General features: G+C 43.2%; 4 protein-coding genes and 2 long non-coding RNA genes across 10 annotated transcripts; 3 read left to right on the top strand and 3 right to left on the bottom strand.

Annotated features, from left to right (window-relative positions):
* Nucleotides 1–281: 281 nt before the first annotated feature.
* Nucleotides 282–2,577, bottom strand: LOC124326679. 2 transcript variants are annotated; one of them, XR_006915611.1, is made up of 7 exons: nucleotides 2,490–2,577; nucleotides 1,900–2,397; nucleotides 1,678–1,819; nucleotides 1,238–1,471; nucleotides 1,033–1,173; nucleotides 683–862; nucleotides 282–585 (listed from the first exon to the last, which is right to left on the bottom strand). It is a non-coding gene; the product is annotated as an uncharacterized LOC124326679 (long non-coding RNA). The 2 variants fall into 2 exon arrangements; XR_006915612.1 differs by having other exon boundaries at nucleotides 2,503–2,543.
* Nucleotides 2,578–2,609: 32 nt separating this feature from the next.
* LOC124326800 lies at nucleotides 2,610–8,131 on the bottom strand. The gene is made up of 6 exons (XR_006915847.1): nucleotides 7,977–8,131; nucleotides 4,900–5,029; nucleotides 4,705–4,824; nucleotides 3,344–3,621; nucleotides 3,139–3,273; nucleotides 2,610–2,911 (listed from the first exon to the last, which is right to left on the bottom strand). It is a non-coding gene; the product is annotated as an uncharacterized LOC124326800 (long non-coding RNA).
* A 520-nt stretch (nucleotides 8,132–8,651) lies between these two features.
* LOC124326097 (solute carrier family 23 member 1-like) lies at nucleotides 8,652–11,506 on the top strand. The gene is made up of 12 exons (XM_046784720.1): nucleotides 8,652–8,758; nucleotides 8,823–8,969; nucleotides 9,208–9,365; nucleotides 9,458–9,663; nucleotides 9,740–9,866; nucleotides 9,926–10,046; nucleotides 10,109–10,250; nucleotides 10,314–10,567; nucleotides 10,633–10,860; nucleotides 10,923–11,064; nucleotides 11,129–11,270; nucleotides 11,347–11,506. Exons 1-12 carry the CDS (start codon nucleotides 8,714–8,716, stop codon nucleotides 11,495–11,497), a joined length of 1,863 nt encoding a protein of 620 aa, XP_046640676.1. The 5' UTR covers nucleotides 8,652–8,713; the 3' UTR covers nucleotides 11,498–11,506.
* Nucleotides 11,507–12,521: 1,015 nt separating this feature from the next.
* LOC124326426 (phosducin-like protein) lies at nucleotides 12,522–15,872 on the bottom strand. 3 transcript variants are annotated; one of them, XM_046785257.1, is made up of 6 exons: nucleotides 15,740–15,872; nucleotides 15,263–15,389; nucleotides 14,056–14,238; nucleotides 13,872–13,997; nucleotides 13,683–13,787; nucleotides 12,522–13,621 (listed from the first exon to the last, which is right to left on the bottom strand). In XM_046785257.1, exons 3-6 carry the CDS (start codon nucleotides 14,224–14,226, stop codon nucleotides 13,181–13,183), a joined length of 843 nt encoding a protein of 280 aa, XP_046641213.1. In that variant the 5' UTR covers nucleotides 14,227–14,238; nucleotides 15,263–15,389; nucleotides 15,740–15,872; the 3' UTR covers nucleotides 12,522–13,180. The 3 variants fall into 3 exon arrangements, with proteins under 3 accessions (XP_046641213.1, XP_046641214.1, XP_046641212.1); XM_046785258.1 differs by lacking the exon at nucleotides 15,740–15,872 and having other exon boundaries at nucleotides 15,263–15,477; XM_046785256.1 differs by lacking the exons at nucleotides 15,263–15,389; nucleotides 15,740–15,872 and having other exon boundaries at nucleotides 14,056–14,314.
* A 45-nt stretch (nucleotides 15,873–15,917) lies between these two features.
* LOC124326047 (spidroin-2-like) lies at nucleotides 15,918–19,775 on the top strand. 2 transcript variants are annotated; one of them, XM_046784637.1, is made up of 5 exons: nucleotides 15,918–15,996; nucleotides 16,061–16,166; nucleotides 16,241–16,959; nucleotides 16,993–19,234; nucleotides 19,320–19,775. In XM_046784637.1, exons 1-5 carry the CDS (start codon nucleotides 15,988–15,990, stop codon nucleotides 19,436–19,438), a joined length of 3,195 nt encoding a protein of 1,064 aa, XP_046640593.1. In that variant the 5' UTR covers nucleotides 15,918–15,987; the 3' UTR covers nucleotides 19,439–19,775. The 2 variants fall into 2 exon arrangements, with proteins under 2 accessions (XP_046640593.1, XP_046640592.1); XM_046784636.1 differs by having other exon boundaries at nucleotides 16,241–19,234.
* A 3,583-nt stretch (nucleotides 19,776–23,358) lies between these two features.
* On the top strand, nucleotides 23,359–24,021 carry LOC124326601. The gene is made up of 3 exons (XM_046785515.1): nucleotides 23,359–23,497; nucleotides 23,575–23,720; nucleotides 23,819–24,021. The coding sequence occupies exons 1-3, from the start codon at nucleotides 23,371–23,373 to the stop codon at nucleotides 24,017–24,019; spliced, it is 474 nt and encodes a 157-aa protein (XP_046641471.1). The 5' UTR covers nucleotides 23,359–23,370; the 3' UTR covers nucleotides 24,020–24,021.
* Nucleotides 24,022–25,013: the final 992 nt, after the last annotated feature.

The raw sequence follows: 25,013 nt of genomic DNA, 5'->3' as shown, positions 1-25,013 counted from the left end.
CTCGGTGTAGTATTCCGGTTCAACGTAGTACGAAGGAGCAGCCGCTGTGTAGTAAGTCGGGGCTGCGTTTTAATATAGTTGTCTAGCTTGAGGCAGAGTAATACTTCGGGGCTGCTGTGTTGTGACTCGGGGAAGCATAAGTTGTGGTGTAATAATCTGGAGCCTTGTTGGTGTAGTAATTGGGCGACTCGGTGTAGTATTCAGCCGCTTTGATGGAGTAATAAGTTGGAACCTCGGTGTAGTAGCTAGGAACTAAATAATTCTTGGAAACCTCGGCTGGGGCAACATACGTTTAATACTTCGGTGACTTGGTGGTGTAGCACTTGGGGAGCCTCGGTGTAGTAATCAGGATCTTTGATGATGTAGCTTGGGGCAGCGTTATCTGCTGTGTAATATTCTGGAGCCTTGGTGATGTGGTAATTGTGAGCCTCAGTGTAGTAACCGGTTGGTGCGAATGTTGTCGTTGTGTAGTAAGGCGGCGGTGTGGTGCTTTGGTATCCACCATACCCAGGAGACATTGTACACCAGTGATCGACCCAGCCTTCAACGATACGACAAACGGCAACAGCACCACACCACCATCAACTATGCGGGAAATAATTTAAACATCAATATTCAATATGGTACATAAACAGATAAAAAACAAATAATTGACACAAACTCCATGAAACAGAATATTTACCCGATTGCGTACTGATAATACGACGAAGAATGCACTTGGGAAGAGTACACTGCAGTTGTTCATCCATGTTTCCTTGCCAGTATTGTTCTCTCCAGCCAATCACCCCGATACAACAGCAAAATGATGATATTCCCTACGACGACGACCCAATTTGATATCACAAAAGGCAGCATCTCCGGCCTAATAAAAAATAAAGTTCAAACCCAGTAATTAAAATCTAATTTAACAAGAACTTACTATCTAACAACAACATCAGAGCAGTCATTGTTGGTCAAGTCTTAAGCACTAACAGTTACAATAAGTTTTATGCAATAAAATCAATATGAAATAAAATGTTCAAGGTTTCTTACCAGCCAGACGGTCGATCGTGCTTCGAGATCGGTATTGACTCGATAACCACCAAAATTTGAATCTATTTCCAAACCAGAAGCGACAGCCAAATCCGTTGTTGCGTCCCAACCGACAACCGAGACGACATGGTCAGTTTAAATCTGCAGAAATGAATTCTAGATTTTAATTAACATCGCTAAAACATGTACTGAAATAACTGTTTACCTTTTGACCGTCGTATAAGGTCAATGCAACCTCGTCGTCTTCCAAAATTGCAGCCTCAACATAAGTTTTGGGCAAGACATTAACACTTTCCACTTTCACCTTCTCGGTTGTCAATTGGCTAAACATTTAGAGGACTCGGCATGTGTTAGCGCCATCGATGTTGCGGGACAGCGTGACGTACTCGGGGACATCAAGGGCACCGCTCAGGGATTGGAAAAGATTTTTGTTTACCACCTAACAAGAAAATAAAGCTATTTTTAGAGGAATTCCTAGAACTAATTCTATTCGTAGAACTAATTCACAGAAATAAATTGCTAGCAGTTTAAATAGACTCTTAGAAACTATCGAGCAAGAAGACTATCAAATTTATTCAAAAATTCATTAAGGTGTAATCATTAAGGCTTTTAAAGACGAATTTCGTTTGGAATAACAATTTTTACCTGTGGCAATAACGCACTTGTCGTAGGTGATGGTACGGCCTTCGTCAAGTTCGGCTTTCCGACCAACAACGTCAAGTTTAACGACGCGGTGTACACGTGTTATCTATGCTATTCAACTCGACGTAATTGCAGTATAATTCGTCTTGTTCATAAAACAGACAACTGGAAGGAAAACAAGTCATTAGTACATGTTCCAAAATATTCCAATAATAAAGAGCTCACCTTCATTCTTTGCCGTACCACTGTTTGAAGCGAAGTCTATTCGAAACTTCGGGGCTGCCGTGTTCGGTGTCGGAGAAGCTAACTTGACTGATTTTTGTCGTACTTGGGCGTTCCAGTGTAGAATTCGACAGCTTTGGTTATGTAATAAGCTGGAGCCTCGGTGTGGTAGGTTGGGGCAGCATACGTATTTGTGTAGTCTCAGATGCCATGGTGGTGTAGTACATAGGAGCCTCGGTGTAGTACTCTAGCGCTTTGGTGGTGTAGCTTGGGAAGCAGCACAAGTTGTGGTGTAATAATCTGGATCCTTGGTGGTTTAACTGTAAACCCAACAGTGCAACCTCGGTGTAGTAACTGGTCTTTGCGTATGTTGTTGTGTAGTAAGGCGGCGGTGTTGCGGTTTGGTATCCGCCTTATCCAGGAGACATTGGTACACCAGTGGTCAACCCAGCCATCGACGATACAACAACCAATAGCAGCACGACAGCATAGTTAACCAGACTACATTAAATATTCAACAATAACGGACAGATTATCAAACAGAAAAAATTAAAATTGATAAAAAATTCCACGTAGAAATACAGAATATTCACCCGCGATTGTCACCTGATAATACGACGAAGAATGCAGCTGCTGCCGGGTCGGAGATGCTCACTCGATTGACTTCCGTTGCCCTTTTTCTTTCCTTTTAAAAGATTTTCTCTCGAGGTCGACATCAACGATACAACACCCAACAGCAACACAACACCATAATTAACTAGGCAATAAAATAAACAATTGGATATTATTTTTCGAAGATAACTAGTCGTATCAACAACTCAAAACAAGATAGAATAGATTTACGACTCGAAATTAAAAATGAATATTTACCCATAATTGCGAACTGATATCACGACGAAGAATGCAGCTGTTGACATGTCGGAGACACTCACTCGACTGATCCCAATCAACTTTTCTCTCGCCTTTTATACAATTTTTTCTCACCCCTCCTCTCAAGCCTTGCGGCTTTTTTTACCTTGACCTTTTTTATCCTGATAAAACGTAAAAACGTACATTGAAAAACGTACCGTTCTCACCCAACCTCTTCTCCACTGTATGACACCTGTAACGTAATGATCTCCATGACCTTCGATTGAAATGCAAACTGGCCTTTCCTTCTTTAGGTAGACGTTGCTGGGGATGGGTCTACAAAAACCAATATCAAAATGAATACCAAATAGCTTATCCTTGTGGCTATTCTACCTGCTTGATAATGAAGCAACACGTGTCATTCTCACCCAACCTCTACACCACTGCATGCCAGTTTTACGTAATGTTTCTCGTGACCTTCAAGCGTGAACGACATCCTGTCTGGACAAACTGGCCAACCTGTCTGCACTTGCATGCAAAAAACACAACGAAGACATGCAAAAAATGAAATGAATCTAAAACTACACTGCAAAGTTACCTCGAGTATGAGTGAGGATTCCCCAGAGTCCAGAGCAATTATTCAAAACTGATATCAAGACGTCGCAAAAGCAAAAGGCCAGTAACGGTAACCAGCACCCAACTCCATTGACCACAAGAACGCCTTGAACTTGAGCTTTGAATTTGAATGCTGTACGATTGGATTCTTCTACTTATTTCCTGCAGTGATTCCTGGATGAGTGGTTAAAAATTTCATTTGGAACAAAACTCACTTTTCACCAGTTGGCTGCAGCAAAACGTTGAGAAAGTTCGACGGCACTGAGTAAATAGAATAACAACAGGAAAAATTTTAAAAATAAAATTTTTTAAATAATTTTTTTTTTCTGACTACAAAGACTTAAATAATGCCATGACGCAGATTTCAGCTGATTTACTTTTGTTTGACTTTTCGAATTCCTTACTGGACATTAAGCAAGAGAAAAGTTCCAGCTCATTCGGCTTTCCACGTTATATCCGAGGCAGATCTCCTTCGCTTTATTTTCTTGAACAAATAAAAAAAAAATCTGGTTTCAATTACATTGAACAAACTGCGAAATAATTGGAAATTTACGAAAATAATAAAAAGTAAGTTAATTACTTTCAATTGAATTGACACAACTGAAATAAAAGCAACGTGTGGCGATTGCCGGTGATGCAATCAGTCACCCAAGTCTATAAGAGGAAGCCTCGTGACGTGAAGATTTCGGATTTCTGACTAACCCACCAGAAAAAAATTTGCTCTCTCAAAAAAGTCACCAACCAAGATGTTGACTGTTGTTTTTAATTGGATTATTTCGTGGTTTTTGGGAGAAGACTACCAGAAACTTGTCGATCCCAACCCACAGGCTAAACCAAACGGCCCAAGAAATCCAGAACATAAACCACAACTCCCTCCTCCGCCTATTCCAGTAACACCAGCAGCTGGATCGTTTGAGGGAGATTACGTAGACACGTATTGCTACCCAAAGCACGTCCCAACCACCCAACCACCACCTCCTCCTCAAAGGTATCCCGGAAACGGATTTAACCACCAACTTGCTCCACCACAAAGACCCGACATGTACTACGTGGAAATGCAAAATCGATTCCGGCAAATGGAGGAACAACAAAAAATAGACCAGAGAGAAATCTACGAGCTACAAATTAACGCCGTGAAAATGCAGGCGGAACTCGACGAGATTCGTAGCAACATAAACCTGATATTTCTACACCAACCCACCCCAATGGGTTGGACAGCGCCCCACCCGAAAGAAGATGGAAGCGCTTTTGGCAATCCACCGACCGCGTTCGCGTATGTAAAACAGGAGAGTTATTACAGCAATGCGGCAATGTTCAGTAGAAAGACACTAAATGACCTGTCACCTCAAATGGATGTACCAGACGTCAATAACTGGGGACCCAATGTGCCACGCCCAAACCCGAATGAAAGGAATAACGTTCATCCGCCTTTCGTGTTCCAAATGCAGCCGCCCAACGAGACATCTACCACCCAAGATTCACAAAAGAGAAATCAGTACCGGAAATATTTTTAAAATTTAAAGATGAATTGACTTTTACCTTGAGTTGATGGCTGAATAAATAATAACTGGATAAGTGGAGATTTCAGAGTCAGGATTAAATAAACATAAATGACATCGCACAGCGAATATCGATCGTTGAATGTTCAAACTGAGGGTGAGGGAGTAACCTATAATGTCAGAAAACAAAAGTTATCTCGTAGTAGGCTCAAGCTCATTTTCGTCAAATAATCAAACAGGCATTATAGATAATACGAGTAACTCGAGTAACGAATTTCAAGACACTGGCCCGACACTATAAAAAGAAAAAGCCGCAGCCATCAATCGATTTGAGGACATTTCAGTGCTGACGTCTGACGCAATTAGACGAGAAATGAATTTCCCAGAGAAATGCCTCAAACAACAAAAGTCAGAAACTAAAATATCGATAGGAATAATCTGGATTAAACCGGACCAAGTTATGCAACAGGCTGCAAATCGGTGTGGGGTGTACCATCAAATGGGCACGACTCGAGCGCCACCAACAGCGGGACTGGACAACTCGGGTATAAGATTACGTCAACGATTGCGTCATTGAGTCATGAGTGGGTCCAGCGAGGACAATTAATAGTTAACATCTCCCTCAATTTGAATCAATATTACATTTAAATGATTGAACAATATTCGTTTTATTCTCTAATTATCTAAAATCTCCATTTTGATGAAATTCCACAAAAAACAAATTAGAGATAATGAGCGGGAATGGGAATTCGAGTCTTTGCGAGTCGATTATCACGAACGGGAGGTTACATAAGGCAGCGCAAAGGCGACGAAAAAGAGCTAAACAGATCGTGCTTAACGTTGTATCCAAAGTCTTCCAAATAAGACACTAAATTGCATCAGTTTCAAAATGACTGAATTTAAAAAATATTTCCTGGATATGAAATTAAACGATCACAATGTAAGTTTAAAACTCGACTCGGGGTGTGATAAGCCACTGATCAATAAAACCCTGTAGTCCCAGATAGGAGAGCCGGACCTGGTGAATAATGGCGACACCAGGAGTTCGGCAACCGGAGTGATTCCGCTAAAGGGCGGATTCTTAGCCAAAATGAACTTTGCCGGAATTGATTTTGAATGTCCCGTCCAAGTGGCAGACGATGACAACACCCGAAACCTGATTGGCCGCCGAGCGTTACCATTTCTCGTCGATTTCGATTGGAACAAGTTCATCAGCGAAGGAACACACGCGATGATACCCGATTTAACTTTGACTGATGAAATCAAAAAGCAACAACTGATGGATGACGCGCTCAAGTTGATATCGAAGCGATTCCATGTCAAGGTCTCGGTAGACCACAAACATTTTGGAATGATCCTGGATACGGGCGCCACTTGCTCGATCGCCGGCCTAGCGAAATGGAAAGAATTGGGTGAACCTCACATCAAGCCGGTCAATCGATCAGTTGAGAGCACCAGCAACCAATTCATCCCAATTCTGGGCGAGTGCTCCCTCAACATCAAGTACAACGGAATCGAAGCTCAGCTGCCACTCCTGATAGCCGATAACGACGAAATCCCGGCAATTTTGGGTACGAACTGGTTCGATTCTTTACAGCTCGACTTCAATTCAATTTTTCGAGGTATTAAGTTTCATAAGCCCATCGAACAACCGGACGCAGTGCCCGAATGAACAAAAACCGTCTCTGATCGCGGGGACGACGACGGCAGCCGGCCGGCCCAACATCGCCACGTTAAGGTAATCAAATGCCCGGCTGAAACCCCACTACCCGATTTGAATAGACTAAAAGAGTCAAAATCGTTCATGACCTAAGGAATAGCGTCATTATTCTTTTATCCTTTTACTTTCAATGCATTTCAATGGCAGCTGTCGATTGTAACAACAAAAATAAATTCGGAAAAATTGATGCCCCATAAAGTAGGAATACGGGTAGAAAATAAAAAGAAGGGATGTCAAGGAGGAGAATCTATTTCAGGGTAACCTTTTGAATGAATCCCGAAGAATTTATTCGCAGGCAAAGTTAAAAAAAAACTCAATTTTGATCTGATTTAACTTTTTCCAATTGAGGCAGATAACAATTTAGTTTTGCTAAAAGTGTTATCAATTAAAATAAAAAGATGAATCGATCAAAAAGACGACACACACAAGATGCAATTTTGGTAACATCGTAAGTGTTGCATAAAATGCAGACAACAACATTTCCGGTCGCCATTTGATTGGAAGGCAGGGAAAACAGGATAAAAATTTAGTCTGGCATTTCAAGTTAGGGAGACAAAGAAATAACTAAAGCTATCGAGTTCTCTCACCTCCGCAACCGTAACTAATTTTTTTAATTTGCTAGTCTTTAAAAAAAAAAAATGATTTACTTGGACCAGTTACGGCAATTTGACGAGAACACAATTCATTGGAATAACTAATTTGAAATTTAAAACAACAAATGACGCAAAATAAAAAATTAAAGAATAATGATGGAAACGAATGTCAACACGCTGGCCCGACACTATAGAAAGAAAAAAGCCGCAGCCATCAATCGATTTGACGACATTTCATTGCTAACGTCTGTCGCAATTAGACGAGAAATGAATTTCCCAGAGAAATGCCTCAAACAACAAAAGACAGAAACAAAAACGTCAAAGGATAATCTGAATGAAACAAGACCAAGTAGTGCAGCAGGCTGCAAATCGGTGTGATGGGGTGTGCCATCAAAATGGATAATACGACACGAGCGCTAACAAAAGCGGGACCGGACAACTCCGGTATAAGCTGACGTCTACGATTGCGTCTTAACGTCAACGTTTGAGTTGATAAATATCAATACCTTGCAAATGTTTTGGGGTATTCTAATGGCATTGGTTTTCAAAATTCCATCAAATCAAATAACTGGAAGAGTCAAATTCAATTTCTCATTCCTCACTTTAAACGCTAAGAATGAGCAAGGGCATGAAGCGCAATTGAATAACTAAGGGCATTCAAATTCGCTTAGCGTTCCACTGCACAGAGAAAATGATTACGTAACGCTATTACGCAATTTGGGTGAGTAACGTTTAAAAGAAAAGTGGCCTCAAAAATGGCTTTCTCATCCCCCGTATAAACTTTAAGTAATAAAGTTTTCCTACCTTGGTTGGAAGACTCGATGAATGAAATTCCGATCGTAAGAGAATGAGGAATAATAAAAAGAGGACGTCCCCGTGAATACGTTCACATTCACATGAACGTACACGAGGACTCGAGGATAAAAGGCGGAAAACCAGGAAGGGGTGATGGCCAGATCCTCCAACACGGAAACGAACAACCTGTAAAATCAAATAAACAATTAAAATGCCATCACAAAAATAGTACAATTTCACAGGAAAATCAAAATTATGAAACAAAAACAGAAAGATCTCGACAAACAAATCAATACGATAATAAGACCACGTTTGAAATTAATTGGCCGACCATATCAATAGTCCAGACCAAAGTCACTCGAAACAATTGAAATATTTGGAATGCGCGTTTGTTCTTAAAGAACACAGACCTTTCGATTTATGATTCGGCAACAGGGACGGACTGGATTAAGTTCTCTCGCCTTATTCAAGGGCAAAGAGAACATCGCCCATTGTTGTCCATCGACTAATATCCATAATTGAAACAAACAAACAAACGTGGGACGGAATGAAACGATGAAAAAGGAGGAAACGTAACGGAATCTCCTGTTGTTATTGGAACGGGTTTAGGTATCGATAGTTGGAGAGCCAAGTCGACTTGCAAAGTAGCCCAAGAATTCCCGAAGGGGAGAAGAGGAAAGAAGATGCTCACAGGTAAGAGCGTCCCACTTTTCGCAGTGGCAAGTGAATCAGTAGCAACTGGGAAAATGGACATGGCTGGTCAAACCAACGCGGCTCTCGATATCGACGAGGTAAATGACAATTTTAAAAAACGTTTTCCTATTTCACCTGTTAAATTCATTCGACTCAAATTAGGAGGTCGAAATGGACCAGCAACTAGCAGAGACTCTACCGGCCAAGAAAACCGATTTAATCACTCGAGTTGTTGCTAGTCGACACGCGTTACTCTACTCGGTCGACGACGTTCCACCCTGGCATCTTAGTTGTCTTTTAGGATTTCAGGTATTATTTTAAATTTTGATTTGACGCAATTCAAAATGATGACGTCGACGTCACTCGGCAGCGCGCTTTTGTGTCTGTCTATACAAAGAATTTCGTAAGCATGTTTGAATCTAGGTCGCTAGATGTCCTACATTTTTGTTTTTGTTTTCAAATGGTTGGCGCCTCCAGCGACAGTTTTTCAAAACAATGTTTTCCGGCGCATTCCTTAAACTTTTGTTTATCCCTCCTATTACCCCAGCACTACTTGATGATGTTTGGGGGGACAATATCTGTGCCCTTCATCTTGACTCCAGCCTTGTGCATCGAAGAGAACGACCCCGTTCGCAGTGCCATCGTCTCCACCATCATTTTCGTCTCGGGAATTATCACCCTGCTGCAATGCACTCTGGGAGTCAGGTGGCTTTTCTTTTCCCCCTTTATTTTGTTTGTCCATCCAAGGCTGAATGTTAACCTTCGATTGGTGAAATCAATTACAATCCGGGCGACAGGTTGCCGATAGTTCAAGGGGGGACGTTCGCTTTCTTGGTGCCCACATTCGCCATCCTCAATCTGCCGGAATGGAAGTGCCCGGCGCCGGGAGTCATGGCCAACATGACGTACGAGGATAAAACCGAATTGTGGCAATTGAGAATGAGGGAAGTTCAAGGCGCAATTGTTGTCGCTTCAGTCTTTCAATTCGCCATAGGAGTCTTCGGTATGAAATTGAATTTGGTTTTGTTTCCTAACCTAAGACTCGTATACAAGGAAATAATCATTAATTCATTAAAAAGGGATTGTTGGATTGATCCTGCGATTCATTACTCCATTAACTATCGCTCCTGCTATTGTTATGGTCGGGCTGTCTCTATTCGGAGCGGCGGGAAACATGGCCGGCAAACACTGGGGCATTTCTGGACTGTAATTATTTTAATTATTTTAAAATTCCTTGTACATCCTAATAGCTATCTCTTTTACAGGACAATCTTTTTGGTCATCGTCTTCTCTCAATACCTTAAAAACGTCAAATGTCCTTTGCCAACATTCCGCAAGGGGCAAGGATGGGGCGTGAAAAAACTCGACATCTTCACTTTACTACCGGTAGATGGCAGCAATTGTAACAAAACAAAATAAATTCAAAAAATTCAAAATTGCTTCAATAGGTTCTACTGAGCATCGTTCTAGTTTGGACATTGTGCGCTATCCTGACCGTAAGCGATGCTTTTCAGACAGGATCGCCAGCCAGAACCGACAATAAAATCAACATTCTCTACGAGGCCCCCTGGTTCCGGTTTCCCTATCCATGTAATGACAAAAGAATGCTTGAATAATTGCCCATAAAATTGACAACATTTCATTAATTGACAGGCCAATGGGGTCTGCCGACAGTGAGCGTAGCGGCCGTGTTCGGGATGTTGGCGGGAGTTTTGGCTTCGGCCATCGAGAGCATCGGAGATTATTACGCTTGCGCAAGATTGGCAGGTGCACGACCACCACCGGTTCACGCAATGAACCGAGGCATCGCCATCGAAGGACTCGGCTGCATTTTGGCCGGCCTGTGGGGATCTGGAAATGGAACGACCAGCTACTCGGAAAACATTGGAGCCATCGGCGTCACCAAAGTAAAATAATCTTCAAGTTCGAATAAAAGAAAAAGTAAAAATTAACCAAATTTCCTGCTTGTTAGGTGGGAAGTCGGAGAGTGATTCAAGCGGCCGCATTAATGATGATGGTCTTTGGTGTCTTGTCGAAATTTGGAGCCCTTTTTATTACCATCCCAGAGCCAATCATCGGTGGCATATTCTGCGTCCTGTTTGGAATGATTGCAGCCACTGGTTTGGCCAATTTACAATTTATCGACCTCAACTCGTCAAGAAATTTGCTCGTTCTCGGCTTCTCCATCTTTTTCTCTCTGGTGAACAATTAGGAAATGAAAATCTGACTCGCTTTCAACGTCTAATTTCTTATTATTCGCAGGTCCTATCTCAATGGATGAAAGCCAATCCTGGTGCCATCAACAGTGGGTCACAAATCTTTGATCAGATTGTTACAGTTTTGATGAGCACCAGCATGTTCACAGCAGGTGTTCTGGGTTTCTTTTTAGACAACACCATTCCAGGTAAAATAACTCAACAAATAAATTTAAAAAAAAAGGTCTTTTAATGAAAAGATTTCCCAAAAAGGAACTGACGAAGAAAGAGGACTGACTAAGTGGCTGGCCCATCCTGATCCTAATACAAAAAGCAGCAATGAAGAATCTGCACATGAACGGGAGTTGCCTCAGTGCACTTATGACATCCCTCTCATCACTCCTTGGTTGAAAAGGTAACCTCATTCTCTACGCAATACTTTCTCCTTGGCTGACCAAAAACTCTTGGTGTGTCATTATTATTGAAAACAGACAAGAATGGGCAGCTTACTTGCCTTTCCTGCCATCCTATCGACCAGAAGTTTGGAGTGGGAAGACAAAGAGCTGGTGGAGAAGGGAGAACAAGTGCGAAGATAAGCCAAATGGTAAAACGGCTGCAATTCAGATGTCCTCTGTGGAGTGATGACTGGCTGGATTGATCAAAATCTTCATCCATTGTTCCCCATCAGCTGCCTGATAAAGTATTCGACACGTGGTCGTAACATCTGCTTCCTCTCAACTGCAACATAGAACAACCATGGCTCTTACAATGACGTATTTCTTTGTCTACCTTCGTATTATCTTGATTATCGTTGTTTAATAAACATAATTACCTGGTTTATAACTGCTGAATATGGGATTTAATATTCAAACTTCAAACACCAGAAAAAACAAATCCATGACCATTAACCATCTCTGACGGCGAGATTAATCGACATGACGAAATTGACGATATGTCTGAATCTGATTCCCGCGAATTAAATCGTTGTCTGTGTTGCCAAATTGGCATGCAACAGTCACGCCACCTTTATTGGCGCGATAAATAATTACCTCAAACAAATTCAATTTATTCCATTAGAAAAAATTTATTTTCCTTTAATTGTGATTACTTGCTGTTATTCACTGCTTTTCACTAAAGGTGTCTGAATTCTCAAGGGCCATTTGTAATTTCCTTGCTATCAATTCTTTGATCGATTTATCCACGCCCAACTCTTTTGGGCTCATAATTTGCCAAACAGAACAAAATCAGGGATTGTCCAATTACTAAAATAATTTCGAAGTAATCTAATTTTTCTCATATATCAATTGAAGCAAATTATATTTTATCCAAAGTTCGTTTTCAGTAATCACGCCCATATTCTGCATTTCATTTCGGTCGTCGAATGATACGCAGTAGGCGGAGCATTACTGTTCGTTATTTAAATCATAAAGAGACGTATGCAAGTCTCATTGGAGAATAAACACATTATCAAACTAAACGTTTACAGCTAAACCCGAATAATTTATAATATTTTATTAGTGGGAGTTTCTAGCAAAATTGTTCCCACCCATTGCTGTGCGGAAAATGATCTTCCGAAGAGGCTGGTAGACAATTTGATTAATAGCAAGAAATACGTTAGCTGTTATTTCATTCGATTGCTTTGCTGTTCAAATATTGGGCGTGAAAATAACTGAATAACTTTTTCTAGTTTTTCTTGAAATCATCTTACAGTAATGACACGAGTCGGTCTACATTTCTCATTTCAAATAGCCCACGCTTTCTTTTCAAACGATATCGAACAATAGACTAGTCTTTCACGCACTGACTTTGTTCACGCAATCAAAAGAGCGTTTAAAAGCAAAGATTTGTTTAGCTTTAGCAGATAGACAACAAACGACGGGATGACCCTCTTCCATTTCTCAGTGGAGCGAGAGCGTGACCGGAAACGAAGAGTCCCTGCTCTATACTTTATGAATGTTGAAGATTATATAATAAAGGCCAAGGTGAAACAAATTTGACATTTAGATCTGCGCCATGGGGTTGTAGTGGCTATTTGTCTTTCACTGTTATACAACTTTCTCCTCCACTTTTTTCGCTTTCTGCTTCCAGGCTCGTCAACAAACAACTCGGTGATCTTTTTCAACACTTTGACGTCGGCAAAACTGGTATAAAATGATTAAAATAATAAAGGAAACAAACAAAACACTTTTCTTTACCCGGGGAGGAAGCTTTTTTTAATGCTTTGATCGCGGGTGTTTCATTCAAATACGAGAGATAATAGACACTGAGAAATGATGGTTAGTTTTGGGTTGATGTTGAGAGATGAGTGAATGAAATAAAACCTTTTCAGTCTTCATCACTGGACTCTGTTTGGACTACATTGGGGACTAGATTGCGGTCGTTGAGAATGCCGTGCTCGATGAGGTAACTTTCGAGATCGCAGGTGGCAAATTCCTCGCCGAGTTCGTCTGTCATTCGGACGAAATTACCAAAGAGTTGGCCAGACTTGTAGGCTAACAGGGCTGGCACTCCGCTGACTTTAAAGTTGACCGACATGGAAATGAGAGACGGTCGAACGGTACAGAACTTGACGTGGGTGTAGGCCTTGCAAAGGGACTCGACAGCCTTGATGGCACTCAAACAACCGGGGCTGTTGGGCTCGTGAAGAAGGATGATTACACAGACAGATTTGTCCTCCCCATCGACAGCTGCAAGGAAATGATCACAGTCCTTTATGACATGGAGTGATCCAAATCTCAGCCGATTGTTTTCTCTGAGCAGCATTTCCTACCAAAACCAAACACAATTTAGGCAATAGAACAAATCACCAATTTTATCGGAAACTAACCTGCATTCTCTGCTGGACAAAATCCTGGATGCACGATTCATCCATCAGCTTGGCCAGCTCTTCTTCAAGTTTTTCTTCTTCCGATTTAGCCTTATCATCTTCAGCCTGTTGCAATCCATTAATATTTCATCATCACAAAAGTAAAGATGTAAATTGTTTTATAATAAACTAAAATATTAGAATGCTCACATTAGTTCTGCATGTAATGGAAAATTTCTTGGCCAAATTTGACAGTTCCTCCTTCTGCTCTTCCCTCCTTTCACGTTCAAGTTGTTTGAAACGCTGGTAATCTTTGATCACTCCTTTTGGCCCAGTCTGAAATTGAAAAATGCTAAACAATTGTTGTATAATTTTGATGAAAATGGTAATTTACGTTGCAAGAAGTTCCATCCCACTGACAGCTGCCGTTGGGGGCAGCTGGCTCGGCATCACCTGCTGCCGGTGGTAACTTGTCTCCGTCCTCGTCTTCACCTTCACTTTCACTGCTGCTACTGCAATAGTAATGCAGTTTCTCGCCCATCAACTTGTCGTCGAGTGTCGCCATGATTTTGAATCCCTTTGAATAATATGAAACAATAAATACAAAAAAAGTAAGTCAAGAGAGCCACTTGACAGAAGACCTCAAAGTGTAAACAAACGTCAACGCGTCGGAGGAGGTTGCCAAGCGTCACAATACATGACCGAATTTTTCAACCGAAAATAAAAATGACGTCAGAAAAATAACACAACTGAATTTGCATTTTCTTTCAAATTTCAATAGGTGTTTAAGTGTTTCATTATTGGTCAAGGTGTTGTACGTGACACGATTTCTCTTTTCTAGAGTGTGTCCGTTTAAGAAAAATAAGGTTCTGTAAACTAGAGTGTGTGACAGTTTCTTTTAATAAAGTCGTAAACGTCAATTAATGTTAGTGGGTGGTGAAAGCCTCCTTTAAATTGTAGTCATATTTCAATCGGAATGGACAAGTTGGTGGGAATCGCAGACCCCCAATCACATTTAAACGTAAATATAAATGCTGTGCGGATCGATTTCCACTCGACACGGTACGCCTAACTTTACCGTACGTATACTTTCGAACTGGCAATCGCCAAAAAATGACGTCCCATTCGGGCATTTTCAAACAAAAAATTCGTGGAAAAGTTGGGTGGAAAGTTTAGTTTGCTTTGCCTTTGATGTCCAAATGTGTACACACGAATCTGGGAGCGCGTGTGTATACCGACATTGTTTGATTTTTGCCGAGACGGTCGATTCACGGGTCACGTTTCTGCACTTGTACAAGCCGAGGGAAAGCGCGGATTAGTTTCAACTATTTGGCTAGTCATAGCTTGGATTTATTCATTTCGTCCGGATCTTATTGAGAAATTATTGCCGTGATTTTGTCGATGGCAAAGTCATTATCGTCTTCCAGTTCGTGCGTGAAACGGATCAATTGATAAAATTCCCTAGATACGTGGAAAACGTTAATAATAAAACTGCTGGTGATTTTATAATACGAGTTTCTCCGGTGGCTGGATGATTTGATACTTTCACTCGACATTCGTCATAATAAAGAGTAGCAGAAAAAAAGAAGAATAGTACTGACTTCTTTTGTCCGTTGACTGGCCACCAGTGTGGCTAATGTGTTTCGTCATCGCGTCCATCTTTCGGTCCTTATGGCCAGCAGCAGCAGCTGCGCAATATAGATGATGAATGCAAAAGTTGAACGAGTCCTATACGAAATAAAAGATGAAACAAATGTGAAATCTCATGACGCCGTCGTCACTTTCTCGCCGCTGGTGAAAGCGTTGGTCCATCATAATCTTAATTGAATTAACCGTCTTAAATGAACATTAAAAGCTCACCCAACAAGACGAAATGTGAAACCAACAAACGACTTACATTTTGTTGGCATAAATTAACCATAAATAATCGACTGCGCTCTATCCACCGGAGCGTGTTTAATAAGTATCACGTAATCTCCTTTTAACAAAACGGCAGCCGAGGATGAAGGGCCGCCTTCTTCTTTTGTTATTTCTAATTTTCCTTTTTTGGCTGTGCTGCGCGCGGGGGTTATTCTTACGTTGTTGTGTTTAGCCGTCGGAGAATTTTATGTATACCAACACGGACTCTCTCTCTGTGCTGCTTCTTTATGGCGGCCTGAAAAGAAGTAAAGAAAAGGGTCCGGCCAGCAGATTTCTAGGGATGAAAGAAGATGAGCGAGTGCTCCTATAAAAGCCCAGTGGGTCGATGGACAGAGTCATCATTCAATCGCCGCTTGTCTCCTGTTGAGGTTTGCCAATCATCTAACCAGTGGATCAAGATTTAATCATGTTCAAGGTAAGATTAAGAACAAATTTTTAAAAGTTTCAACCTATTAATTCTTACCACTCAATTTCAATAGTTTCTAGTGGTCAGCTGCTTCGTTGTGGCAGTTGCTCATGGCTCATCCGGCGCTGCTGCAAAGAAAATCACAGAGCGCAGTGATTACGACACGGAAAATTCTCCAGGTCAGTTTCCGATGATTTCTCCTTTTTTAAATTTTGATTGGATTAAAATTTAATTATTTGATTTCCCCGTTCAGGAACGCCATTTTTCGGAGTAGGCCCGGAAGATAACAGCATCGACAGATCTGGAAATTACGGAAGTGAATCAGCTGGAAGTAGCGCTGCTGCTGGAGGTTACGGGGCTGGAGAATCTTCCGCTGCTTTTTCGGCTGGTCCGGAATACGGAAGCGGCAGCCAAGGATCTAGCGGCGGGTATGACTCATCTTCCGGCTCAAGTGACGGAGGATACGGCGGCCAGGAATCCTGGACACCCCTTCAGCAACAAATTCCGGCACCCAGTAGTAGCGGATACGGCGATCAATCTGCAACCGGGCCAGCAGATTTCCCAAGTGTTGGCCAATCATCCGGGGGCTACGGCGCAGCGGAAGTCATTACGGTCCCAAATGTCCCCATCGACAGTTACGGTGGATCCGAGCAACAAAGTTACGGTGGATCTTCTTCTTCCGGAGGAGATTTCGGCGGTTCATTCTCCTCCGGTGGCTATGGCGAATCACCTGCTGTTGGTCCGTCCACCGACGGAGGATATGGAGGTGGATCGAGTGCTGGAGGCTTCGGTGGCGCTGAATTCCATGGCGAAAGTCAATCACAAGGTTACGAAGCTGAAGGAGGACCTGCTTCCGTCGGATACGGCCAATCCTCGCCCCAGCAAGAATCTTCCGGTTATGGCGGAGCACCTTCTTTACCCATTCAAGTCCAGCCTCAGATTCCAAGTGGGGGCGGCTACCAAAGCGGAAATAACCAGGGCAGCAATGCTGGAGGTTATGGCCAATCCGCTGCTCCTCCAATTCAGCCCTTGCCTCAATCCGGTGGCAACAGTTACGGTGGTGGTCAGCAGGTTCCCGTTCCACGTCTTCCATCTGGTGGCAACTATGGCCAGTCTGCTGCCCCACCTATTCCAATTCCGCAATCAAGTGGAGGTTATGGTGGCCAATCATCGCAGGGGTCTTCCGGCTATGGCAGTTCACAGCCTCAACCTGTTCCTTCCGGTGGTGGAGGATACGGTGGAGGTGGATCCAGCCAACAACAACAAGGATCAGGATCATATGGAGGCCAACAATCACCTGTTCCAATTCCGCAATCAAGCGGAAGTTACGGTGGCCAATCATCACAGGGGTCTTCCGGCTATGGTAGTCAACCAGTTCCGGTTCCTTCCGGCGGGGGTGGCTACGGTGGAGGCGGATCCAGCCAGCAACAACAAGGATCTTCAGGATATGGTGGTCAGCAATCTCCTATTCCGTCAATTCCAATTCCGCAATCAAGTGGAGGTTATGGCGGTCAATCATCGCAGGGGCCTTCCGGCTACGGTAGCGCACAGTCTCCTCCATCAGTTCCGGCTCCTTCGGGCGGTGGCGGCTACGGTGGTGGTGGATCCAGCCAGCAACAAGGATCATCAGGATACGGTGGACAGCAGTCCCCTGTTCCGACTCCGCAATCAAGCGGAAGTTATGGCGGTCAATCATCACAGGGTTCTTCCGGCTATGGCAGTTCACAGCCTCAACCTGTTCCGGTTCCTTCCGGTGGTGGAGGATACGGTGGTGGCGGATCAAGCCAACAACAAGGATCAGGATCATATGGAGGCCAGCAGTCCCCCGTTCCAATTCCGCAATCAGGTGGAAGTTATGGCGGACAATCATCCCAGGGGCCTTCTGGTTATGGTGGTGCCCCTTCGGCTCCTTCCGGCGGAGCGGGCTACGGTGGAGGCGGGTCAAGCCAACAAGGATCAGGATATGGAGGCCAGCAGTCCCCTGTACCGGCAATTCCAATTCCGCAATCAAATGGAGGCAGTTACGGCGGACAGCCGTCGATTCCACGACCTGCAGGCCCTTCCGGTTACGGTGGAGGCGGATCCAGCCAGCAACAACAGGGATCTTCAGGATATGGTGGCCAGTCAACTGCTCCAATCCAAAGGCCAGCAGCGGCTCAATCAGGAGGTAGTTACGGCGGATCACAATCTCGTCCAGCTGGATACTCTGGTGGCGCAGGATCGAGCCAGCAAGGGTACAGCAATGGCCCAGCACCCCAACAACACGGACAAAGTTCAAGTGGCAATTACGGCGGTGGCCAACAGCAGGCGCCAATCCAACGACCAAGTCTTCCATCCGGCGGCGGATCATATCAGCAAAGACCTGCTCCAGCACAAAGTTCAGGAAATTATGGCGGCCAGGCCCCACGGCCTCAATCCGGTGGCGGGTACAATGGGCCATCAGCTGGACCAATTCAGAGGCCTAGTCCTCCCAGTCAAGGAGGATATGGAGGTTCAGCACCCCGCCCAGCTCCATCAGGTCCATCCGGATATCGAGGACCATCGGCTCCGTCTTTCATTCCCATTGCACCTGCAGCTCAGTCTTCCGGCGGAAGTTACGGATCATCCGGCCAACAACAGCAACAACAGGGATATGGGGGTGCACCTCGCCCAGCTCCAGCTCCATCCGGAGGTGGTGGATACGGTGGTGGAAATCAGCAACCTCCTCGACCATCCGGCGCTGGAGGGTATGGATCATCTAACCAGCAACAGCAAGGATCGTCAGGATATGGCGGCCAACAACAGCAAAGGCCGTCGTCTTCATCAAATTACGGGGGCGCCGGTCCATCAGCACCTCGTCCTTCCGGCGGTGGAGGCTACGGATCGTCTCAGCCTCGCCCATCAGTTCCAGCTCCTTCCGGTGGTGGGGGCTACGGTGGATCAAGCCAAGGATCGTCAGGATATGGACAATCCTCCGTAAGGCCATCCGCTCCTTCCGGCGGTGGTGGCTATGGATCAGCCCCATCACGTCCAGCTCCATCATCCGGAGGTGGCGGCTACAGCAGCGGATCTCAGCAGCAATCTCGTCCATCGGCTGGAAACTACGGTGGTGGTAGTAGCCAAGGAAGCGGATATGGTGGTGGATCGGCTCGTCCTCCAGTCCCGGTTCCTTCCGGCGGTGGGTACGGAGGAAATTCCGGATCTAGCTATGGCGCTGGATCAGCCCCAGTACCAGTTCAAGTGGCTCCTTCCAAAGGAAGCAGTTATGGTAATTAAACAATTGGAATTGATTGTGTAATCAAATTTAGTTGTGAATAATTCTAACCTGGTATTTTCCTATTGTGTTTTTCCAGGTAATAGCCGCTCGACTGGTTTGAGCTCTCTGCCTCCGGCGATGATTTCATTGGACGCTCCGTTCGTCCCGTCTGTTCTCCTTTCGTCCAGCGCTTCGTCCAGCGGATACGGCCGTTGATTCCAGCATCCTTGACAACTGCAAAATATCTTTTATTAATAGAAGAAATCATTTTCATTTCTCACGATAGGTTATTATTACCTCTGTATCATAGCTTCCAATTTCCCACTTGTAATTCCGCGTTTTTATTCTTGACATTTCGTCAGTTTCTGGCCAACTCGATGAGAAAACAATCGACACCTTTATAACCAAAAACACAATTTTATAGAGCACATTAGTATAGGCTAGCATAGGGAAAAGTGCATCACCATTTCACCATCATCGGTTGCCGTTGTCTCATTTGTGTATCTCAGCGGCTTCGTTCGTATAGATCAAATAAAAATTACGATTACTCCAATTCGATTTCTATTGTTAAACATTTCTGGACGAACTGCAGAGTCTGGTTGGCTAAACCAATAACCCAAAAAAGATCTGGGCTAACTTGTTATGCTGTATGAGCGGATAATTCAAACTCGGCTTTTGGCTTTTTAATTTTGTTTAATTAAACAAAATTTCATGTAACGAATGTCGGCTTCGTTAATTGAAATAAAGTCCCACGATGAATTCAAATTCAATTGATACAAATTCGATTTTTTAGAAAAATATCGATGACGGATCTGTGCAGTTGTGACAAGTCTAAGCTGTGCGGTGCTGCCACTATCGGACGGCGGCTGTAACCCATATGAGTCACGACGATCCGTTGGGTGTGCCCGGTATACATCACGCAAGTTTCGAAAGCAGGCAGTTCGGATGAACGAACGAAACACGGTCGAAAAAGATGGACACGAAAGTGGCAAATGGGGGGGGACAAACAAACGCCAAATGTGCCGCCCAGCAGTTCTGTCCATTTTGAGAAATGAGGATAAGAGAAATGGTCCACTTACCTGTCGAATCTGATAAGACTCGCCAGCAGGTGCGTACGGCAGGTGCATTGGCGGGCCATTTTGAAACGGCTGCTGGCCGTCGCCATGATGGACGGCGCCATTGGAGACACCGACGACATTATGCAGCAGACAGGGCCGAATCTGTTTAAAAGTAAAACTGAAAATAATGATTTGAAATAAGACAGGATTCAAATAGTTTACAATAATGAGGTTTCAGCCATCTTATAGGCCTAAACGATGGCTGGATACATCTTGGAAGTTCCAATTCTAATTCAATAAAAAAAAAAAATGAAATTTTGATTAATATTTTGATCATTTACAAGTTAAGTAAATTTTTTCCTGATGCTGCTGTATGCTCCACCCCAAAATATCAGAAGACAGCCCAGAACTCAACCCATTGAGCGAATCATTCCACTGGCCTTCAGCGAGCATGTACAGCATTGGTGCTGCTGACATTATTAAACTGCCAATGGCTGACTATATGTTGAGTGTAACTTTAGCTCAACAATAAAATTGGTTTCTTACAGAGAATGGAGTTGTTATTGTTTAAAATTTGTGCAGGAGATTCAGACCATGCTTTCATATCTTTTCATTTTTGTGAGCCTGTCAATCTTTTTTGGTATTTATCATCAACAATCTCTGCTAGCCAATGTCGGTAATAACTCTGATGGTCGTCGTAAGTTTCCATAAAATGAATCTAACAGTAGGATCACGACAAAAGGGTCAATATTCAACAACATCGTACAGTTCCACCATGGTTCCACTTGCAGTTTGTCAGCTGATCTGAGCCAAAATGTCGTCTGCTATTTTTGACGGCGATTTCTTGTAAGATCAAAGCGTGATCAAAGTTTGGTATTGACACAGTCACACAGCATCCTATTAATAAAAATGAATATTTGTTTGGAGTATTAGGCTTCAATTAATTCATCAATAATTTGAATTAGCGAAATGCGAAAAGCGAATAACGAATCCAGTGCAAACCGTCAGCGTTGTCTGTCACGAGCAATAACGGCCGCACAACCTGCTGGCGGGAGCGGCAGCGCTCGCCAATTGGACTTTGTGCTGAGAAAAGTTAATTAGCTTCTTCGCGTTAACCACAGTTGGCAAATGCTCTAGCGGAGTGGTGTAGACAATGCATTTAATAATTTAATATAAGTCTCATTGCACATCTTGTCAGAAATCGATTCTATAAGCCAAACAGTTTTGAATGACATTGTTTTGTCCATTGCTGGTCTTTATCGGTGTCTGTCTAATTTGATTAACTTAAACTAACAGTGAATAGTTTTCAAACTCGGCATGAAATTTAATTTCGTGTCACGGCTGTTGGGGCTTCGTCAATTGAAATAAAGTCCCACGATGAATTTCAACTCAATTGAAACTAAATTTAATTTTTCGTGCAGTTGTGGCAAGTGCAAGCCGTGCAGTGCTGCCACTCGCGGATGGCGGCTGGAACCCACATGAGTCACGTCGTTCCGTTGGGTGTGCCCGGTATATCATAATATCACGCAAGTTTCTAAAACAGGCAGTTCGGATGAACGAACGCAACACGGCCGAAAAAGATCGAAAAAGATGGACACGAAAGTGGCCAGAAGGCACCCAATCTGTTTATTGTTTATTCAATAAGTAAAACTTGAAATTTTAATGATTTGAGAAGACTGCGGATACAAATAGTTTAACAGTAATATGAGACTTCAGCCATCTTATATAGGCCTAAATGATGGCTGGAAAATCTTTTATGCGGATGACAGAAAAAAATGTTGAGGATGACATCTCTGCTCCACTGAAAATAAAAAAAAGGGAAAAATTCTATTTTAATAAAAAACGTGAAAATTCATGGACAGAAACAGTCAAATGTAGTTGCCCAGTTATTTTTAAAACAATCCAAATGTCCCAAAAGAAAAGAGGAAAAAAGGGGAAAAAACAAGTAACCTCTTTTTACAGAAAAGTTGAAATGTTAAGCATTTCTTCAAGTTATAGGTTCATTTTGTTCTGAGAGTAAAAACTTGAAAATCATGAGTCAGTGCGTTATTTACACCGTATTTACACGAAAAAAGACTGAACTGCTGTAGATGCTCCACCCCAAAATATCAGACGAGAGCCCAGAACTCAACCCAGAACTGAATGCCATAGACAAACCCCCCTTTTCTTATATTTGTACATGAATTATATGAGTGCCATATAATATCGTGTCGAAAAAGGATGGAGCCGTTCATTCTGTTGGCCAATTAATGCTGGCTGACTGAATGTTGAGTGTCACTTAATCATAGCCTACAATCAAATAGGTTTCACACCAAGAATGGAGAATTATCGTTTAAATTTGCGCAAGATTCATATCAGACTTCGCTTATTGTACCTGTGCAAACGCTATTTTTTCATTTTGGTGGGTCTGTCGATCTTTTTTGGTATTTATTATCTTCAGCAATCGCTGCTGGCCAAGGCCGCTAAGAGTGGTGATGGTCGTCGAGAGTTTCTATTAACTGAGCCTAGCAACAGGAGGATCGCGACAACCACATCGTACAGCAGTTCCAGCACTTGCAGTTTGACAGCTGATTTGAGGGGTGCCCACCAAAAAGTCATCGGCTATTCCATTTACGGCGATTTCTCGCGAGATTACGTCTACCGCAAGTATTTGAAACCCTTCACCGAGACGCTCAGGTCGATTCCCATCCGATATCCAGGTAAATAAAACAGGTGCCAATTATAAAGAAATTCATTCACTCGTGAACGGAAATTCGCCTCCTACTCACAGGGTGGATTGTGAGGATTTACCACAATTTGACGAGCGACGACGTGGAGAGTTGGAAAGCCATCGACAAGGTCTTGAACTTGGGAGCCAATAACGTCAGCCGCGCGCACATTGACCTCTGCAACGCGACGCAAATCATCAAGAACCGGAAACTGGGCGACATTTTCGCCATGACGTGGCGTTGGGTATTATATAATCATCTCTTCAGGGCACTCGATAATATATTATATACCTGTATAATAGAGGCCAATATTCATCAACTTGTCGTTGCAAATTATTTGGTTGTGCAGTTGCCTTTGTTGGATGACATGGTGGATATTTTGATGTCCAGGGACACGGACAGTCCCGTTTTTCCCCGTGAATCAGACGCCGTGGCCGAGTGGCTGGCCAGCAACCAAACCTTCCACCTGATGAGAGACCACCCCGCTCACTGTCGCTTCTTTATGGGCTGTAAGTTGATGCGTTTCGATCGTCTCATCTCAATCATCAGCAACGAAATTTTAAGCCATCTTGCTATAATGGAAAAGGTTGTTGGGGAGTGAAACTCGGCCAAGATCGCTCCGCCATCGCCGCCCAGGCCGAGAAAATGTTGCGTGAAAATCACTCGCACAAATACAACTACGACCAGAAATTGCTGGACAGATTCTATCAGCCGATGGCTGTCAAAAGCATGGTAAGTCCGCCCATATGGCTTACGTAACGTGACATTGTTCTTATTCGCCATTTCCGGCAATATAATCTAATATAGCCTACGTGAGGTTGGTTATTCAGATGGCGCACGACAGCTACTGTTGCCAAGATGTTCAATTCCCTAGCCAGCCGTTTCCGAGCCCGAGGCAAAACCGCATGTTCGTCGGCTGGAGGGAAGTCGGCAAAGACGGTGAGAATCTGACCGATCCGTGTCCCGAAAAGTGCCGCCCGCAAAACCTGACCGCGGGGACGTTTGCCGCAGTCGATTGGACTTTCTGTTGATGAAAATCTTTTGGGTTTTTTTGGGCCATGTTGTGCCATGCCCCTCTAAATCTGTGGTTGTGTCAATTCACGAATAATGAGCGGAGAGAATCAATAATAAAGAGATGTGCTGGCCAAGCAGTCCCAGCGAGCCCACTATTCCGAGTGCTGAGCGTTATTATGACTTGCTTTCATGTTTCTAGAGTCAGCAGCTGTTTTCTGTTGATACGAGCATAAAGGCACAAACATGGATGTACGTTGGCCAGCAACCGAAACGAAAGCTAAGCGACATTTGATATAAGATGAAATTTTTAGAACTGATTTTACTGTTCCACACGAATGGAGTGTAGCCGTGAAAAAAAGCCTTGGCGAATGACGACGGCGCCGTCCTTGATCACGACGCCCATCATCAAGGCGAAAAAAAAAAAAACGCTAAACAAACCTGATGTGACCAAGCGAAAAAAGTTACAATAAATAACAAGTCAATTATCGCTATAAAAAAGGGTGTTTGTTCGACATTTGAAATGTCGATACATTTATAGATCATCGACCGGTGGTGACGGAATTCAGTCAAAATGCAATGCGCATCTCGTACCTGTACGAATTACGGAATGTGTGATGGATATAGGAATTCCTATACGACCTAAATCCTGTATGCTATTATGACGTGTTATTAATATTTCCAATCGAAAGTTAACAAGAGCGATATGGTGACCCACAAGCGACGATATTGAAAGCTATCTGAACGAATAAGGAAACTTATGACGGTACTGAAATATGACCAAGTTTATTTATTTTTTTGACAATTGAACCTGCCCTAATAACACGGCCATTTCAACCTAGAAAAGAAGCGGTTATCATCGAAAAATGGAGTCGTGGATGAGAGTTGAATTACACGAGTGTGGGATCTGGCTAACTTGATAAGCTGCATAAGCAGAGTATTTTCAATACTATTTTCTAACTCGGCATGAAACAACATTTCGTGTAACAAACGTCAGCTTCGTTTCCTAAATAA

The sequence above is a fragment of the Daphnia pulicaria genome, chromosome 2, assembly GCF_021234035.1.
Source record: "Daphnia pulicaria isolate SC F1-1A chromosome 2, SC_F0-13Bv2, whole genome shotgun sequence".
NCBI classification, from domain to species: domain Eukaryota; kingdom Metazoa; phylum Arthropoda; class Branchiopoda; order Diplostraca; family Daphniidae; genus Daphnia; species Daphnia pulicaria.
The sequence above is the reverse complement of the archived record's forward strand: the minus strand, read 5'-3'. Positions and strand labels throughout refer to the sequence as shown.

What these genes read in the sequence shown, in the direction of transcription:
- LOC124326097 (XM_046784720.1), top strand. Translation starts at nt 8,714, where the DNA reads ATGGACATGGCTGGTCAAACCAACGCGGCTCTCGATATCGACGAG. An exon ending in GTTGTCTTTTAGGATTTCAG is followed by an intron (nt 8,970 to 9,207) that starts GTATTATTTTAA and finishes CTATTACCCCAG; the next exon opens with CACTACTTGATGATGTTTGG. An exon ending in CAATGCACTCTGGGAGTCAG is followed by an intron (nt 9,366 to 9,457) that starts GTGGCTTTTCTT and finishes TCCGGGCGACAG; the next exon opens with GTTGCCGATAGTTCAAGGGG.
- LOC124326426 (XM_046785257.1), bottom strand. Translation starts at nt 14,226, where the DNA reads ATGGCGACACTCGACGACAAGTTGATGGGCGAGAAACTGCATTACTAT. An exon ending in GGGATGGAACTTCTTGCAAC is followed by an intron (nt 13,998 to 14,055) that starts GTAAATTACCAT and finishes TTTCAATTTCAG; the next exon opens with ACTGGGCCAAAAGGAGTGAT. An exon ending in CCATTACATGCAGAACTAAT is followed by an intron (nt 13,788 to 13,871) that starts GTGAGCATTCTA and finishes GGATTGCAACAG; the next exon opens with GCTGAAGATGATAAGGCTAA.
- LOC124326047 (XM_046784636.1), top strand. An exon ending in CGACACGGAAAATTCTCCAG is followed by an intron (nt 16,167 to 16,240) that starts GTCAGTTTCCGA and finishes TTCCCCGTTCAG; the next exon opens with GAACGCCATTTTTCGGAGTA. An exon ending in TTCCAAAGGAAGCAGTTATG is followed by an intron (nt 19,235 to 19,319) that starts GTAATTAAACAA and finishes GTGTTTTTCCAG; the next exon opens with GTAATAGCCGCTCGACTGGT.
- LOC124326601 (XM_046785515.1), top strand. Translation starts at nt 23,371, where the DNA reads ATGTCCAGGGACACGGACAGTCCCGTTTTTCCCCGTGAATCAGACGCC. An exon ending in CTGTCGCTTCTTTATGGGCT is followed by an intron (nt 23,498 to 23,574) that starts GTAAGTTGATGC and finishes ATAATGGAAAAG; the next exon opens with GTTGTTGGGGAGTGAAACTC. An exon ending in CGATGGCTGTCAAAAGCATG is followed by an intron (nt 23,721 to 23,818) that starts GTAAGTCCGCCC and finishes TTGGTTATTCAG; the next exon opens with ATGGCGCACGACAGCTACTG.